The following is an 18,894-nucleotide window of genomic DNA, read 5'->3' as shown; positions in this document are numbered from 1 at the left end:
CCAGCTGAGGCCTCACCAACATTCTGAACAGTCCAACATGATTCATCAGTTGACAGTGGATGGTACATGATAATCATCTGGATGTTTCCTTGTCCATGTTTGAACTGGAACCATGAGGCTTTGTGGTGTCGGGAGTTGATGTTGAGGAGTCACAGGGCAACTCCCTCCCAACTGTATAACACTGTGCCTCCACCTCAGCTGGGTCTGTCCTGCGGGTGGGATAGGACATATCCAGGGAAGGTGATAGAGATTTTTGGGAAGTGCAAGGTCTGATCCCATGAGCATGACTATGTCAGACTGTTCCTTGACTAGTTGCACAAGCCCCCAGATGTTAGTAAGGACGACTTTGCAGGGCTGACAGGGCTGGATTTGCTGTTGTTGCTTCCAGTTATTATGGATTCTTATAGTGAATCCATAAGAAGCATGTTTCATAAAGTTTCATTCAAGAAATAAATGGTCGTAGTTTAAATATAATTTAGAACCTATGCTCAAGACTGGCCAATGTTTTCAGTGGCAATGGCTGGAACAATTTGGTAACTGCTACATACAGATGGATGCCTAAGTGGGATGGTGTGATATTGGACCAGTCCAGCAGTGTAACTGTATTGATCAAGAACAATGTCTCACATAATAGGTCAGGGTATTTTTCTTCCTTTTGCATTCACTTTTTCCAGGTCTAATATTATCATAGAATTTACAGTGCAGAAACGAAGCCATTCGGCCCATCTGGTCTGCACCGGCTCTTGGAAAGAGCACCCATCTGCCTCGACTACACATTATCATATTGTGGCTGCTGTATCACAAGGCACAAGATGCATCAGCATGGGGGCTCATCTGGTTAAAGCAATAATCAAAAACCGATGTAATCTTACCTGACAGGAGACCTGAACCAGGAACACAAGGTCTTTGGTGTCAGCACCATTCCTACTCGCATCATTCTGCTCCTCCGTCAGCGCCAGCTACACAAGGCCAAACAATCGGGAAGGACGGAGGGGGTAAAAGGAACAGGAAAAAAAAACACACATTAGTTCAAGGCCGAACAATTTGTTAAATAATGCATGAGAGTGTGGCTTTGTCACTGCTGATCCTGGAGTGTGTTACGCTGGGCTCTGTGTTAAACAAATTGAAGAGGGGGGGGGGGGTCATGTGTGCGAGTGTGTGAAGCTACAATCAGTGATGTCATTAGCAGCTGGCTAATACAGGCTCTCTTCAATCGATGATTTCCAGCAAGACTCAATCTATGTTTAAAAATAGATTGATTACTTGGGGAAGCTTCAGATTCATACAAAGGCTTCCATGCAAAGTGTTAATATATTAATTGTTCAATTTAGAAACACACACATACCACCCCTCCTGGATGTAATAAAGCCACACAGCGGACAATTAGCATAAAGAGAGGGCTCAGCCATTTATTAACTACAAACGATTTAGTGCCTTTTCCGATTCTGCCACAGAGGAAAGAAAAAGATGGGACTTATAATCTGACAAAAGTTAATCCTTTTTTCTGTTTGCAGATTCCACTCTCAGATTACGACTGTGAAAATGGATGTGTTCATTGCATTATTTGTGTAGGACATTCATGATGGCTGTGACTCTCTTGCAAAACAGAGCTTTATGATGAAAAGCACATGAATCACTTCAGTGTCTGTCCTATACATTTATTAGATAACAAGGCACCGAACGATCAAAGCCCAGTGTGCACTGAGCAGCACCCATTTCAAGGGGAGAATATCATTGCAATCTCACACTTACCCTTCCTAACAATGCTTCCCTCACAATATACAGACCAGCAGAGATTTAACAGCTCATTTGAGTCATGTCCAGGCATAAGTTAAATGCTAGAACTGCACAGCAAGAGAAAGTATCCATCCTCTAGTTTGAAAAGGTTGTTCGGTCAATCTGTAAACATCCGTTGCCCTTATTGAGCAGGCCACACGGTGATCGTTCAGATGGTTTATAAACTGAGTCTCTGAGCTCCCCGTTAACCCATTTCTGTGCCGCCCGCTTCATGCTCAATTTGCTTAGCTAAGGCAGCTGCTCTGTAGTAGGAAGAGTCCCACTGGATTAGGACCGACAGCATGGAGCTCGGCAGCAGCCAAGAGCAACACAGGAGTACGTGCAGCAACGATGTGCCTGCCAGACATTTCACTGCTCAGAGCGCTCAGTAGGGACATGAACAGTTCATGTAAGAGTCTTTATCTCAAACATGACATTCATTCATTCATTAAATAAAAACAATGCATGGCTTCTGAGCAGCCATGCAGTACTATTCAAACTGATTGTGTATGCTGGAAGCTCATTAGGACTGGGATATTAGGCAGATTTCGAACTCTCGCATTATATATCCTTTTCTAACCAGAAGGTCACAGCTTTGCTTAGTCCTGAACTTGTTTTTCTAAGTTATCCTTTTTTTCATTTCTCTTAACAGAGGAACTATTTCAGAAATGGGAATTTTCCAAATGCTGTGCTTACTTCAGCTAGCCCTCAGTTTCTGGTAAGGGGATTCCATGCTAGCTGTATGTTTCTCCTCTCCCACCCGCACACAAACTGCACATGGCGTTGAGCTCAACTTAACCTTCCACCAGCCATTCTCTATTTAAAATCAAATGCAACACAGACTCTGCACCGGAATATGCGCAAAAGTTTCACAAATCAGGAGCTGACTCTGAGCAAGGAGTATTGAAGGATATATTAAACTGAAGTTGTGAAAAACAAGGACTAATGCAAATGGATGAGTAAAGGCAATCTTGAAAAAAAATCAAACAGAAAGTGTCCTGTAGCTTTCCATCACTTTGCAAATAACAGCAAGACATGGGACTGCAAGCAATTTCATTAACCCTTTTGCATTGACAAAAAGGATCTATCCTCAAATTAAATGGATAAACTAGTATTTTGTGAACAAAGCAGGTAAATGTCTAAACCCCTTGCAGTCACCCAATTCTGTTATGTAGCAACAACAAAAAAGAAGCCTTTTGCGGGAAAACATGCATAATTTAAAAGGTAATTGGCCTGTACAGGGTTAAACTCTGATACTGAGTTATTTCTGAACCAGTGATGCATTTCACTGGGGGGTGGGGGGGGGGGGGGGAAGAGGATAAGTATCAGGTCTGAAAAATCATAACCCTATTTCCTCACTTCTAACTCAAGAAGCAAAGCCACCTCTCGCTGTGCACCACAGAGCACCGTACTACAGCCCATGGAGATGAAGCACAAACAGTTATTAGGAAATCATACCCAGTAGAATTAGTCAAACATTTCCATTTGATCATCCACCCAATAAAACTAAGCAGGTTGTATTTTAACAAAGTATATTCACCAACTAGATGTTTTTATTAAATTGGAAGAGAATCCCTCATACAACCCTCATTTCAAATCAAGAGGACCCACACACAAATAAATGAAACCTTTTACACTCTACAGTGCATGTTCAGGTCAGCAGCACATCTATTCCCTTCTGTTTCAGCAATCTGTCACTGCTTTTAATCCAATCACAGAATTTATGTTTCACCAATACTGACGGTCAATGCACATACAAAACCACCAAATTTAGAATTTGTTTTGAAAATGGCAAAAGCAATTGAGAGCTGAACACCTGCTGTCCCGGGGCTGGAAAGGCACATTGGCTTTTTTCTCTTTTAGATGACATATATTCAATATACATTTAGCTCTCAAAGGCTGGTTATTGAAGCACCTACATTTGAATTTTAATACATGATTTGTGTTCTTTGTGTAAGCTCTCCCATGCAATATGGCATTCCCAAGGGATATGGGGGGGTTGCCATTCATTGTATCTGCTGCTAATCTCAGACATAAACAATAACAGCGTCCTATGCGCATGCCATTTTCCACTCTGCCCTTACCCAAGAGCCTGACACGGTCCTTCTGAAGTGCGTTTGAAGGTTTTTAGTCCCCAGGATAGAAGGCAACTTTCATTATTGCATAAAAGGAACTGGAGAAAGCTGCTCAGCCCCACAAGCTCGTTTTGCTATTCAATTAGATCATCACTGATCTATATTCATTTGTATTCTGTATTCCATTTGGCCACTTCAGTTTTGTAACCTTTGATACCTTAACTCTTAACAATGAGTTTTGTCATTTTCAATTGGTCTCCAGTCTTGATTGCCTGTTTTGGAAGGAGGAAGTTACAGATTCTCACTAACCTTTGCATCAGGAAGTGCTTCCAGACACCACCCCTGAAAGGTTTAGCGCTCATTTTAAGGTTACGTTCCCTTGTTATGGATTACTCGTCCAGAGGAAATAGTTTAATTCTATCTACCAATCAAATAGTTCAGGGCCTCATCCATCCATCAGTTAGGTGGACAACCACAAATTGTTGCTGGCCTCGTCTTTCTCTAGTTCAAAGTCCAGCAAAATTTGACATTGCACACATTAATTCATGTTGTCAACATCTTACTTCTCAGTAAGTCCTGCTATTGGTCTCCTCGATTCTTTCTCTGCTACTCAGCACAACTTGCGTTCTTCCTCGACAAGTTCATGCTCGATACCAAATGAGGTGCATACCATATATCTCCCTGCCCCACCTCATCTCATACACTGCATGATTTCTGTCAGCATCAACTCTGTCCCTGAACCCATCTGCCTCCAACAGCTCTCCATGCCTTCAACGCCTATCCATTATGAAGGTGTACCCCAGCATGAGGCAGCGTTTTCAGGAAAGGACCAGAGAAAATCAAGCAGATTAAAAAGAAGAAAATAGCAGAGCTTAATTTCATGTACAGGAAAACAAAGTCGAGCATTATACCTCATGTATTATGTCACCATGTACATGGATTACCAGGATACCCATAGAATCCCTAGTTCAGGTGGCCATTTCGACGATTGAGTCTGCACCAACCCTCCATCTACCTAGGCCCACTCTCCCCTGCCCTATCATTGGTCATGGCCAATCCACCTAACCTGCACATCTTTGGAAACTTCCAGTGTATAATCACACTTATGCCAGATTTTTAAGTGAGCCATTTAGTTTCTTCCACACCACCATGTCAAATAACCCCTTTTGCAAATATTATTCATTTTCCTTCTGTAAGCCACCATTGATTCTGCTCTCCACCCCTCCCCTGTTGTTGATCAGGTATTCACAGCCTAACAGCTATCTTTTTTAAAAAAACCCTTTTAACTTGTTCCTTCATTCTTCTGGTACTAATCTGAAATTGATGTTCTTTAGTTACTGATTGACTAACCAGTGGAAATATTTTTTTTCCTCTAACTTAGCTTACAACTAAAATGATTCAACTGCCCATGACGGCAATTCTGAAAAGGTGAGCTTCAAGATCTATTTCTTTGAATAAAGGGTACGCACTTTACTGATACAGAGGTCCCTTTTCAGAACTTGGGGCCTCATGGTAGCATGGTGGTTAGCATCAATGCTTCACAGCTCCAGGGTCCCAGGTTCGATTCCCGGCTGGGTCACTGTCTGTGTGGAGTCTGCACGTCCTCCCCGTGTGTGCGTGGGTTTCCTCCGGGTACTCCGGTTTCCTCCCACAGTCCAAAGATGTGCGGGTTAGGTGGATTGGCCATGCTAAATTGCCCGTAGTGTAAGGGGGGGGGATTGTTGGGTTACGGGTATACGGGTTACGTGGGTTTAAGTAGGGTGATCATTGCTCGGCACAACATCGAGGGCCGAAGGGCCTGTTCTGTGCTGTACTGTTCTAAGTTCTAACTGCTCTGAGAGCAGAGCACTAAATCCAGATTGTGAGCGTGTGTGGTTCCCCCTTTTTGTTGTTACTGTGTTTCAGTGGAAAGGAAAAAGAAAAGGACATATGAGTACTATACAGTAGGAGAGGTAGGGACACATGCTTCCCATCCCATGCCCAATCACCAGGTCTCACCACAACATACTCCACTGGAAAGTGGCATTTGATATCAAACTAAGATTCCCAGGAACCCAACCAATGTCACAGCATCTTAGCCCAATGTTAATCTCTATGTTCTCATGCCTAACATAGTAGTAAACCTAAAGTTGTCAGTGTGTGTGAGGGAGAGAGAGAGAGAAATGTGTAACAACATCATTGCTAACAACATGCTTCAGGTTTTCAGCTCGAGCACAGCCTCTCAGGCTCCATCATGCCAGCCAGAGCAACCAGAAACAAAGGACAGCCTATGGGATTTCTGAGACACTTAGCTTAGTTTCTAAAGCTCCAAACTATATTCGAGAACCGAAGGCACCAAATCAAAATTGGGCCTCTGACATTATTGACAAGGTAAATGTTGACCCTGTTTCTTTGCAAGTGATCAATTTCATGATCAGCAATGATAATAATGAATGGTGGAGCAGGCCCGAAAGGGCGAATGACCTCCTCCTGCTTCTGGGTGTTCGATCTTTACCTTACTGCATCACACAGTTGGAACGTGAACCATAAGCAAACCGTCAGCTCATATTCATTTCTTAATGGGCACCATCTCCCACGACATGCTCGAGCCTGAAAATCAGGACTTAATACATTACCTGGTTTAGCAAGCGCAGGGATCGGAGACACTTGACCATCTTCTGGGAACAAACTTCTAAAGCATGAAAATGTGCAGCTCTGACAGGGAACGTGGGCAGTGAATTCGAATCAGCACTGCACAGAGACCGAACAGCTCCCATGCTCATACTAAACAGGCTTACTAACCCGTACCTGGATAAAGAAATAGACTGTGTCTGTAAATCTTTGTGATGTTGATGGTGAACTGCAATCCGCAGCAGCTACTCCTCCCACCAGTATGGTAAGTTACTCAAATAACTTTAGTCAGAGACAACAAAAAACCAAATGATAAACAAATAAGTACTGAATTACAGTGCTTTATCTGGTGTCCCGACAGACCAGTCGGTGTCAATCTGAATAATTAATACACTGGATAATTCTAAACCAGAAATGCAGTTCACCATCTTCAGTGTTTCAAAAACTAACACACAGGCACAACAGCTGTAAGACACCCCACACATCCAGGATTGAGGTGAAATAAGATCACCTCACGGCAGCACGGTAGCATTGTGGATAGCACAATGGCTTCACAGCTCCAGGGTCCCAGGTTCGATTCCGGCTTGGGTCACTGTCTGTGCGGAGTCTGCACATCCTCCCAGTGTGTGCGTGGGTTTCCTCCGGGGTGCTCCGGTTTCCTCCCACAGTCCAAAAGATGTGCAGGTTAGGTGGATTGGCCATGATAAATTGCCCTTAGTGTCCAAAATTGCCCTTAGTGTTGGGTGGGGTTACTGGGTTATGGGGATAAGGGGTGGAGGTGTTGACCTTGGGTAGGGTGCTCTTTCCAAGAGCCGGTGCAGACTCGATGGGCCGAATGGCCTCCTTCTGCACTGTAAATTCTATTTAATAAAAACTTCACACTGCTCAGGTAAACAAGAAATGGCCAGATTTCTCTCCACAACTGATTTGCCCTGTCCATCACAAGAAAGTAAGATGAGAACACAAGTTTATATTTTAATCACAGGAGCATTTGTCGGGACACATTTTCCATTTCCACAGTGCTTCAATCAGGAAGGGACATATTGTTGGAGATGTTTTTGTTATTATTATTCTTTCACTGGATGTGAGCTTCCCTGGCTCGGTAAGCATTTATTGCTGATCCCAAATTTCCCAAGAATGCAATGGAGAGCCGCCTTCTTGAACCGCTGCAGTCCATGTGGTGTAGATACACCCACAGTGCTGTTGAGGAGGACATTCCACAATTTTGACTCAGCAAGTCAAGGAATGGTGATATACTTCCATGTCAGGAGGGTGTGTAGTTTAGAGAGGAACCTGCATGTAGTTTAGAGAGGATCAGGTGGCACGGTAATGCAGTAGTTTGCACTGCTGCTTCACAGCAACAAGGACCCGGGTTTTATTCACGCTTGGGTCACTGTCTGTGCAGTGTCTGCACATTCTCCCCGTGTCTGTATGGGTTTCCTCTGGGTGCTGCAGTTTCCTCCCACAGGCCTCAAAAGACGTGCTTGTTAGGTGAACTGGACCTACTGAATTCTCCCTCATTGTACCCAAACAGGCGCTGAAATGTGGCGACTTGGGTATTATCACGGTAACTTCATTGAAGTGTTAATATAAGCCTACTTGTGACAATAATAAAGATTAAAAAGTAGTGGTGCTCCCATCTGTCTGTTGTCCCAGTGCGTCTAGGTTATAAAGGCTATGTGTTTGGAAGATTTTTTTTTGAAGAAGCCTTGGTGAGTTGCTCCAGTGCGTCTTGCAGATGGACCACACTTCTGCTACTGTACATCTGTGATGGAGGATGAGAGTGTTGAAGTCGGTGGATGGGGTGCCAATGAAATGGGCTGCTTTGTCCTGAATGGTATCAAGCTTCTTTAAGTGTTGTTGGAGCTGCATCATCCAAGCTAGTGGAGAATATCCCATTGTACTCCTGACTTGTAGATTGTGGACAAGCTTTGGGAAGTCAGGGATGGAGTTATCCTTTGCAGAATTCCCAGCATTTGACCTGGTTGTTCATATGGCTAGGCCAGTCAACATCTGGTCAATGGTAACCCCAGGATTGATGGTGGGGATTCAGCAATGATAATGCCATTGTCATGGGGAGGTGGTTAGATTCTCTCTAGTTGGAGATGGTCATTGCCTGGCATTGGTGTGGTGCAGATGTTGAGTGCCACTTAGCAGTCCAAGCCTGAATGCTGTCCACGTCTTGCTGCATATGGATAGTGACTGCTTCAGTATTTGAGGAGTTGGGAGTGCTGCTGAAAATATGCAATCATCAGCGGAAATTCCCACTTTTGACTTTATGATGGTGGGAAGGTAATTGATGAAACACAGAACATAGTGGCGAAGGAGGCATTCGCCCATCGAGTTTGCATCGATCCACTTAAGCCCTCATTTCCACCCGTACCCATAAACCCCTCCTAATCTTTTTGGACACTAAGGGCAAATTTAGCATGGCCAATCCACCTAACCTGCACATTTTTGGACTGTGGGAGGAAACCGAACACCTGGAGGAAAACCTCGAAGACACGGTGAGAACGTGCAGACTCGCACAGACAGTGACCCAGCAGGGAATTGAAGCAGGGACCATAGCGCTGTGAAGCTGCAGTGCTAGCCACTTGCGCTACCATGCTGCCCTGAGGATGGTTGGGCCTAGGACACTACCCTGAGGAACTCAAAGAACAATACAGCACAGGAACAGGCCCTTCGGCCATCCAAGCCTGTACTGGTCATACCAACCTTTACCAAAACCCTTAGCACTTCCTTGTGCCACATCCCTCTATACCCATCCTATCCATGTGTTTGTCGAGATGCCTTTTGAACACCGTTAATCTATTGACTTCACAAACGTCCTTGGCAATGCATTCCAGGCACTCACCACCCTTTGCATAAAAAAAATCTGCCTCGCATATCTCCTCTAACCATTGCCTCATGGACCTTAAACCTATGCACCCTGACGACTGAACCCCTCCACCCTAGGAAAGAGTGCTTGCCCATCCATTCTATCATTACCTTCATAATCTTGTAGACCTCTATAAGGTCCCCTTCAACCTCCGTCTTTCTAATGGAAAACAGTCAGAGTCTATTCAGCCTCTCCACATAGCACCACCCTCCAGACTAGGCAACATCCTGATAAATCTCCTCTGCACCCTCTCCAAACCCTCCACCCCAATGAAGGCAAGCATTCCATATGCTTCTTGACTACCTTGTCCACTTGTGTTGCCATTTTCAAAGATCTGTGGACCTGCACACAGATCGCTCTGACTTTCTATATTTTCTGAGAGTTTACCATTTACAATATATTTCCCCTCTATGTAGACCTACCAAAATGCATTACCTCACATTTATCTGGACTAAACTCCATTTGCCATTTCTCTGCCCAAGTCCCAACCTATCTATGTCCTGTTGTATCCTCTGACAATCCACAACACTATCTGCCACTCCACCAACCTTGGTGTCATCCGCGAACTTACTAATCAGACCAGCTACATCTTCCTCCAAATCGTTTATGTAACTACAAACAACAGAGGCCCATCTACAGATCCCCGTGGACACTACTAGTCACAACCTTCCATTCAGAAAAAACACCTTTTATTGCTACCCTTTCCCTTCTGTGATCGAGCCAGTTCTGTAAGCATCTTACCACCTTCACCTCTGATCCCGTGTGACTTCACCTTTTGTACCAAGCTGCCAGAAGGGAGATGGTCAATGCAGAATTGAGGATGTTGTGCCTAAATGAGTGCAGTATACGGAACAAGGTAAATGAACTTGTTGTGCACATTAAAATTGGCTGATCAATGTTGTGGGCATCACAGAGGACGTGGCTGCAAGGGGATCAGGGCTGGGATCTAACTATCCAAGGGTATGTGTCCTCTTGAAAGGACAGGCAGATGGGCAAAGTGGTAGGGTTGCATTGTCAATAAGGAATTAAGTTGAATCAATAGCAAGGAACGATATAAGATCAGAAGGCATAGAATCTCCGTAGGTAGAGTTGAGGAATCACAAAGGTAAAAAGGCCTTGATAGGAGTTATGTACAGGCTCTCAAGCAGTAGTCAGGATGTGGGGCAGTAAATAAATCAGGATAGAAAAGGCATGTAAAAAAGGCAACATTCAATAATCATGGGGGATTTCAACATGCAGATGGACTGGGAAAATCAGGTTGGTAGTGGATCCCAAGAAAAGGGATTTGTGGAGTATCTAAGATGGATTTTTGGAGCAGCTTGTGACAGAGCCTACTAGGGAATAGGCAATTCTGGATTTGGGATGTGTAATGAGGCAGACTTGATGAGAGAATTTAAGGTAAGGAACCCTGAGGGAGCAGTGACCACAATATGATACAATTTACCCTGCAGTTTGAGAGGGAAGAAGCTGCAATCAGATGTAACGTTATTACAATTAAATAAGGGAAAACTACAAAGACATGAGGGAGGAGCTGGCCAGAATTGATTGGAAAAGGAGCCTAGCATGGAAGAGAATGGAACAGCAATGGCAGGGGTTTTTGGGGAGTTATTAGGGGGCAACAACAGAAATTCATCCCAAGGAGGAGGAAACACGATAAGGGGAGGACAAGGCACCCATGGCTGACAAGGTAAGTCAAGGACAGCATAAAAGCTAAAGAAAAAGCATTCAAAATGGTGAGGATTACTGGGAAGCCAGAGGATTGGGAAGCCATCAAAAGCGAGCAGAGGACAAAAAAACAATAAGGGGTAGATGATGAAATATGAGTGCACTCTAGCTAGTAATATAAGGAAGATGGGATTTTATATATTTTCAATATATAAAAGATAAGAGAAGCAAAAATCGACATTGGACCACTGGAAAATGCGGCTGGTGAAGTAATAATAGGAAACAAAGAAATGGCAGACAAACTGAATAGTTACTTTTGTTATGGCCAGGGTTTAGAGACCCAAAGTGTATCATGGAGTTCACCTGAGCCACAGCTTTACCACATTGTGGTATGGGGAGCACATGGCCCACACTACAGGTGTGGTACAGCAGAAATGGAAAAGTATTTTTTAAAGCAAAACAATGTTTATTCTATAACTCAACTTAACCTTTTTAAACATGTGAACATCTCAGCAACCATTAATTCAAATACGACCCCCAAAGACTACAGCACTAAGTAAACCTTTAAGCTTTCCTTTACATCCTACGACTTAAAAACACCTTTTACCAGAAGCACGTCAGGTTAAAGTCACTACTGTTATTAGTTTTCATCACCAGGATCGATTTACACTCTTTAGATTGCAGAGAGAGATTTATACACTTTCTGGCTGTGACTGCAGCTACCCAGCTCTGAAAACAAAACTAAAACACACCTGCAGCAAACAGCCTCAAACAAAAGTAAAAAGCTGACAGACAGCCCAGCTCCACCCACACTCTGACATCACTGATAAACACCCATTTCTTAAAGGTACATTTCTGAAACACCCATTTTATAAAGGTACTCGCACTACAGATATTTATATACACACCCATTTCTTAAAGGTACACTCACATGACACCTCCCCACAACAAAAAAAATAAACCATCAACTTCAAGATGGTTTAATTTTTCCCCTTTTCACTATCCTTTAAGAAATGCACACAGTAAATATACTGTTTGTTTCAAAAAAAGCAAAACACGCAAACAGGTACAATAATATAGTCCATTTCTGTTCTTCGTCCTCTAACTGAAACCCTTCCTGATTGACAGTCTCTTTGAACAAGAAGGTCTCTGCACGAGCCATCCATGTCTCCACGACTCGGCATTTCTCTATAAAGTCAGATACTTTAGTTCAATCTGATCATAGAGTCCCTTGTAATTCTCCAACAGAGAAGCATTGGTTATCACAGCTTTCAGGCAGTCAAATGTTGAAACTCCGCTGCCCATTGAAATTTTCAACGTTGCTTCAGCAAGTCCATCAGTGGAGCAACCACGCTACAAAAAATTTGAACAAATGTTCAATCAAATCCACTCATGCCAAGAAATCGCATTATTTCCCTTCGTCTCAAGGGTATTGAAAACTGGAAAATTACTTGGGCTTTTCCAAATTCACTTTTGGCAAGGTTTCTCACCAAACCCGCCTCCTGAAGTCGATTGAATAACTCCATCAGATGTTTTAAATCTTCTTTCCATGTCTGGCTGAAAATTACCAGATCATCGATGCATACCGCACAATTGGGGCAATCCCGAAACGACTTAGAACCTTAGTTAGGCCACACTTGGAGTATAGTGTTCAATTCTGGTCGCCACACTACCAGAAGGATGTGGAGGCTTTAGAGAGGGTGCAGAAGAGATTGACCAGGATGTTGCCTGGTATGGAGGGCATTAGCTATGAGGAGCGGTTGAATAAACTCGGTTTGCTCTCACTGAATGACGGAGGTTGAGGGGCGACCTGATAGAGGTTTACAAAATTATGAGGGGCATAGACAGAGTGGATAGTCAGAGGCTTTTCCCCAGGGTAGAGGGGTCAATTACTAGGGGGCATAAGTTTTAGGTGCGAAGGACAAGGTTTAGAGGAGATCTACGAGGCAAGTTTTTTTACACAGAGGGTAGTGGGTGCCTGGAACTTGTTGCCGGAGGAGCTGGTGGAAGCAGGGACGATAGTGACATTTAAGGAGCATCTTGACAAATACATGAATAAGATGGGAATAGAGGGATACGGACCCTGGAAGTATAGAAGATTTTAGTTTAGACGGGCAGCATGGCCGGCACAGGCTTGGGAGGGTCGAAGGCCTGTTCCTGTGCTGTACTTTCCTTTGTTCTTTGACTTTGTTAGTTAACTGTTGAATTGTAGCTGGGGCATTTTTCATGTCAAATGCCATAACTTTGAATTGGTATATACCATCTGGAATCACAAAAGCCAAAATCTCCTGTGCCCTTTTGGATAAAGGCACCTGCCAGTAACCTTTAAGTTTTAGTTTCGTTTTCAGAGCTGGATGGCTGCAGTTACAGCCAGAAGTGGACAGCACGGTAGCATAGTGGTTAGCACAATTGCATCACAGCTCCAGGGTCCCAGGTTCGATTCCCGGCTGGGTCACTGTCTGTGCGGAGTCTGCACGTCCTCCCCGTGTGTGCGTGGGTTTCCTCCGGGTGCTCCGGTTTCCTCCCACAGTCCAAAGATGTGCGGGTTAGGTGGATTGGCCATGCTAAATTGCCCGTAGTGTCCTAAAAAGTAAGGTTAAGGGGGGGGGGTGTTGTTGGGTTACGGGTAGAGGGTAGATATGTGGGTTTGAGTAGGGTGATCATTGCTCGGCACAACATCGAGGGCCGAAGGGCCTGTTCTGTGCTGTACTGTTCTATGTTCTAAGTAAACCCAGTTTGGAAATAAAAGCTGATTGTCCAATTTTCTCAATGCAATCCTCCAAACGTGGGGTGGGATAAGAGTCCGTTGTAGTAACTGCATTAACCTTTCAATAGTCCACACACAACCATTGGGTACCGTCTGGTTTTGGTAGCATCACTATGGGTGAGCTCCACTGGCTGCAACCCACTTCAATTCACGGCCTCACGGTAGCATGGTGGTTAGCATCAATGCTTCACAGCTCCAGTGGTCCCAGGTTCGATTCCCGGCTGGGTCACTGTCTGTGTGGAGTCTGCACGTCCTCCCCGCGTGTGCGTGGGTTTCCTCCGGGTGCTCCGGTTTCCTCCCACAGTCCAAAGATGTGCGGGTTAGGTGGATTGGCCATGCTAAATTGCCCGTAGTGTAAGGTTAATGGGGGGATTGTTGGGATACGGGTTACGTGGGTTTAAGTAGGGTGATCATTGCTCGGCACAACATTGAGGGCCGAAGGGCCTGTTCTGTGCTGTACTGTTCTATGTATGTTCAATTATGCTATTTTTAAGCATACTCTCAATCTCTTTGTTAACCTGTGCCAATTTTAAAGGGTTAAGTCTGTATGGATGTTGTTTGATTCGAACAGCATTTCCCACATCTACATCATGTACAGCCATTTTAGTACTTTCCAATTTATCTCCACAAATATGCCCATATGATATCAATAACTCTTTCGTGTCAGTCCGTTTTTCCTCTGGAAGGTAACTCAACAATTTATCCCACTTTTTAAGAAATCCTCGTTTTCTAATTTAATTTGACAGTTGTCAAATTCAGTCATCTGGATTTGGTTCGTCACTTTCAGTTAGAATCATTAAAACCATCTCCTTTTTCTCTCCTTCCCTTTCAAAGTACTTTTTAAGCATATTCACATGACACACTCGGTGAGTTTTCCTTCTATCTGGCGTTTTTACCACATAAATTCACCTCACTTAATTCCTTTCAATCTGATAACGTCCACAAAACCTAGCTTTTAAAGGTTCACCGACCACTGGTAACAATACTAAAACTTTATCTCCACATGAAAAACTACGAAATTTGGATTCCTTGTCCGCTACCCGTTTCATCACATTTTGTGCAACTTTTAAATGTTGTCTCGCCAATTCACCTGCTCTATTTAATCATTCCCTAAAATTTGATACATAATCCAATAATGTAATTTCTGATTTCTCACTCACCAATTGTTCCTTAATTAATTTAAGTGGTCCTCTTACCTCATGACCAAATATTAGTTCAAAAGGACTAAATTTGGTTGATTCATTAGGTGCATCCCTAATTGCAAACTTTACGAATGGAATTCCTTTTTCTCAATCCACTGGATAATCTTGACAATAAGCTCTCAACATTGTCTTCAATGTCTGATGCCACCTTTCTAACGCTCCCTGCAATTCTGGATGGTACACAGTAGATTTAAATTGTTTTATTCCTAAGCTATCTATAACTTCTTTGAATAACCTTGAGGTAAAATTTGATCCTTGATCCGTATTTCTGTGGGTAGTCTGTATTTGGTAAAGAATTTAAGTAACCCCTCTACAATCTTTTTAGCTGTAACATTACGTACTGGAAAGGCCTCTGGAATCCTGGAAGACACATTCATTATAGTCAAAAGATATTGATTCTCACTTTTTGTTTTAGGAAGCCGTCCTACGCAATCAATTAGGAACGTTGTAAAAAGTTCCTCAAATGCTGGAATAGGTATTAAGGGCGCTGGTTTTATCACTGCTTGAGGTTTCCCTATCACTTGACATGTGCGACATGATTGACAAAATTTAACTACATCTTTATGTAGTTCCGGCGAACAAAAATGTTTCTGAAATTTAGTTTGAGTTTTCCTTATTCCCAAATGACCTCCACTGGTACCTCGTGTGCAACTCGCAACAACTCCTTTCTATACCCAACTGCCAGTACAACATGAAGAACTTCTGCCCACTTTTCATCCACCTGCATATGTAAAGGTTTCCTTTTGATCAAGACATTACTTTTACGGTAAAAACACTCTGGTATACACTCAGATTCCTCTTCCGTGTATTCTTTCTGATACATTCATTTTATTTCTACAGTCTTCTTTTGCAACTCCGTCAATTTTCCTGAACTAAAAATATCCGCCTCATCCTCTACCTGTTCGTGTTCGTTTTCAACCATGTGATCAAAAATTGTTTCTGATAATTCCACTTCAACTTCATCTTCACTCTTTGATTTCTCCTTTTGCCTTAACCTGCGACTTTGCAACCTTGTTACTACACAATCCGGAAAAATCCCAGGTTATTCATCCTTCAACACTTCAGTTGTCTGATTTTCTACTGCCTTATCAACCACAGTAGGCATCACTCCCAGCTATATAATTACCCAAGATAAACTGTATTCCTGGGCAAGATAGTTTCTCTATTATGTCTACAACCACTTCACCACTCTTCACTGGAAAACACTACTCCTCTCACCCTGACTTCCACCTTTTCTGTCAACATTCTTCCCAAACTACATAACTCCTTATCTCTTACCATCAAAGATTGACTTGTTCCCGTATCTCTTAAAATTGTGGCATCTTTGCCTCCTCCTGATAGACACGAGTAAACTTTTCCCACACAAGTAAATTCTTTAAAGAGATCTGGCACCTTCTTATCAATCACCTCTTGATCAGGCTGTACAATCTTTTGCACCTCCTTCGCTTCACTTGGGCTTTCCTTTACCTCTTTAACAAACCCCACTGACTTATCCTGTTTTACCACAACAGCCTTCCCAGTGTTTTTCTTCAACCACCAACACTGTGACTTTACATGGCCTAGTTTATTACAGTGAAAACATTTGAAACTTTTCATGTCTCTTCCACCCTCCTGGATTTCTTTTTTAATCTGAGGTACACTCTCCTTATTATTTCCCATCAGATCACCTTTACCTTTACCACTTGAGTATTTCTCATGTCCCCAGTTTCTATATTTCACAGGCTGAAACTGATGTCGGAAACCAAGCTTTGATTTATGAACTAATTCATAATCATCTGCCATTTCTGCTGCTAAACTCGCAGTTTTAACCCTCTGCTCTTCCACATGAGTTCTCACTACATCAGGAATTGAATTTTTAAACACCTCCAAAAGTATAATTTCTCGGAGAGCTTCATACGTTTTGTCTATTTTCAAAGCCCTTATCCACCTATCAAAATTACTGTTTGGTCCTTTCAAACTCCATGTATGTTTGACCAAATTCTTTCCTTAAATTTATAACGTTTTGTCTGTAGGCTTCAGGCACTAATTCATATGATGCCGAGATGGATTTTTTCACCTCCTCATACGATTCAGATACCTCCTCTGATAGCGATGCATACACTTTACTCGCCCTACCTACCAGCTTTGTTTCAATCAGTAATACCCATATGTCCTGTGGCAATTTCATTTGTTTAGTTACCTTCTCAAATGAAATGAAAAAGGCTTCTATCTCCTTTGCGTCAAATCTTGGCAACGCTTGAACATATTTAAATAGATCCCCACCAAGCCTTCGACTTTGACGCTCTTTCTCACGATCCTCATCAGTATCATCCAACAGTACGTTTCCCTTTAGGTCTGCCAATTCTAACTGACTGTCATGTTTCATGGCCATTTTCTGAAGTTCAAACTCTCTTTCTTTATCTTTTTCCCTGATCTGTATCTCCCTTTCTCTCTTTTTGTTCTGCTCGGGCTATTCTTTCTGTTTTGCTTTCTTCTCTCTCTTTTTCCTCTCTCTCTCGCTATCTCCCTCTTTCTTTTTCCTCTCTCTCTCTTTCGTATTAAAGCTGCTTTAATTCTTTCTCATGTTCCATTTGTTTAACTTGCAACTGAATTTTTGCTATTTCCAATGAGTCAAACTGCATCTCCGGCAACTTTAAATGTTTAGCCATCGCCATAAATACCTCATCTTTTTGCATTTTGTCAGGTAATGTTAACTGCAACTTTTTTGCCAAATCTATCAGTCTGCTTTTAGTCTCTGTCCGTAAGCTACTGCGTGTGACCGTCTCCACCCCCAAAAACTTCAGAGCCTCTGAAGGAGCCATTGTCCACAACACACTCCCTACTTAAACTAAAATACCACACCTGAAAAGCAACCACAATGTGCTCACCCCTCACTGTCTTTAAGTTCACAAAGCCAATCCAATAGATAGACTTTTATCCCCCTCGAGCCCCCAATTTGTTATGGGCCAGGGTTTAGAGAACCCTAAAGTGTATCATGGAGTTCACCTGACCCACAACTTTTACTAGATTGTGGTATGGGGAGCACAAGGTCCACTTTACAGGTGTGGTACAGCAGAAATGAAAAAGTATTTTTTAAAGCAAAACAATGTTCATGCTGTGAACTCAAGTTAACCTTTTTAAAACATAGTGAAAATCTTAGCAACCATTAATTCAAATACAACCCCCAAAGACTGCAACACTAAGTACACATTTAAGCTTTCCTTTTTTAACATCCATACGACTTGAAACACCTTTTACCAGAAGCACATCAAGTTAAAGTCACTACTGTTATGAGTTTTAAATCACCAGGATTGATGTACAATCTTTAGATTACGAGAGAGATTCATACACAATCATAGAATTCACAGTGCAGTGCAGAAGGAGGCCATTCGACCCATCGAGTCTGCACCGGCTCTTGGAAAGCGCACCCTACCAAACCGCACACCTCCACCATATCCCCATAACCCAGTAACCCCACCCAACACTATGGGCAATTTTGGACACTAAGGGCAATTTAGAATGGCCAATCCACCTAACCTGCACATCTTTGGACTGTGGGAGGAAACCAGAGCACCCGGAGGAAACCCATGCACACACGGGGAGAACGTGCAGACTCCACACAGACAGTGACCGAAGCCAGGAATCGAACCTGGGACCCTGGAGCTGTGATGCAATTGTGCTAACCACTATGCTACCATGCTGTCCACTTCTGGCTGTAACTGTAGCCATCCAGCTCTGAAAACGAAACTAAAACTCACCCTGCAGCAAACAGCCTAAAACAAAAGTAAAAAGATGACAGACAGCCCAGCTCCACCCACACTCTGACATCACTGATAAACATCCATTTCTTAAAGGTACATTTCTTAAACACCCATTTCTTAAAGGTACTCCCACATAACACTTTGTATCAGTCTTCACGGGGAAGACACCAGTGGGATGCCA

General features: G+C 43.0%; 1 protein-coding gene across 9 annotated transcripts in view; it reads right to left on the bottom strand.

The window, feature by feature from the left end:
• LOC119954104 (rho GTPase-activating protein 32-like) overlaps positions 1-18,894 on the bottom strand; it is a 726,718-nt gene that overhangs the window by 254,730 nt on the left and 453,094 nt on the right. For 8 of the 9 annotated variants that reach the window (XM_038778987.1, XM_038778995.1, XM_038778990.1 and 5 more), the window contains one exon: positions 873-959. In XM_038778987.1, coding sequence (XP_038634915.1) covers positions 873-959 — 87 coding nt within the window. Of the gene's footprint in view, positions 1-872; positions 960-1,752; positions 2,016-18,894 lie in introns of those variants that run through there. The other variant, XM_038778994.1, reaches the window with a different exon arrangement.

Source organism: Scyliorhinus canicula, chromosome 19, assembly GCF_902713615.1.
Source record: "Scyliorhinus canicula chromosome 19, sScyCan1.1, whole genome shotgun sequence".
Lineage (NCBI taxonomy): Eukaryota > Metazoa > Chordata > Chondrichthyes > Carcharhiniformes > Scyliorhinidae > Scyliorhinus > Scyliorhinus canicula.
This window is presented reverse-complemented; position numbering and strand designations above follow the sequence as displayed.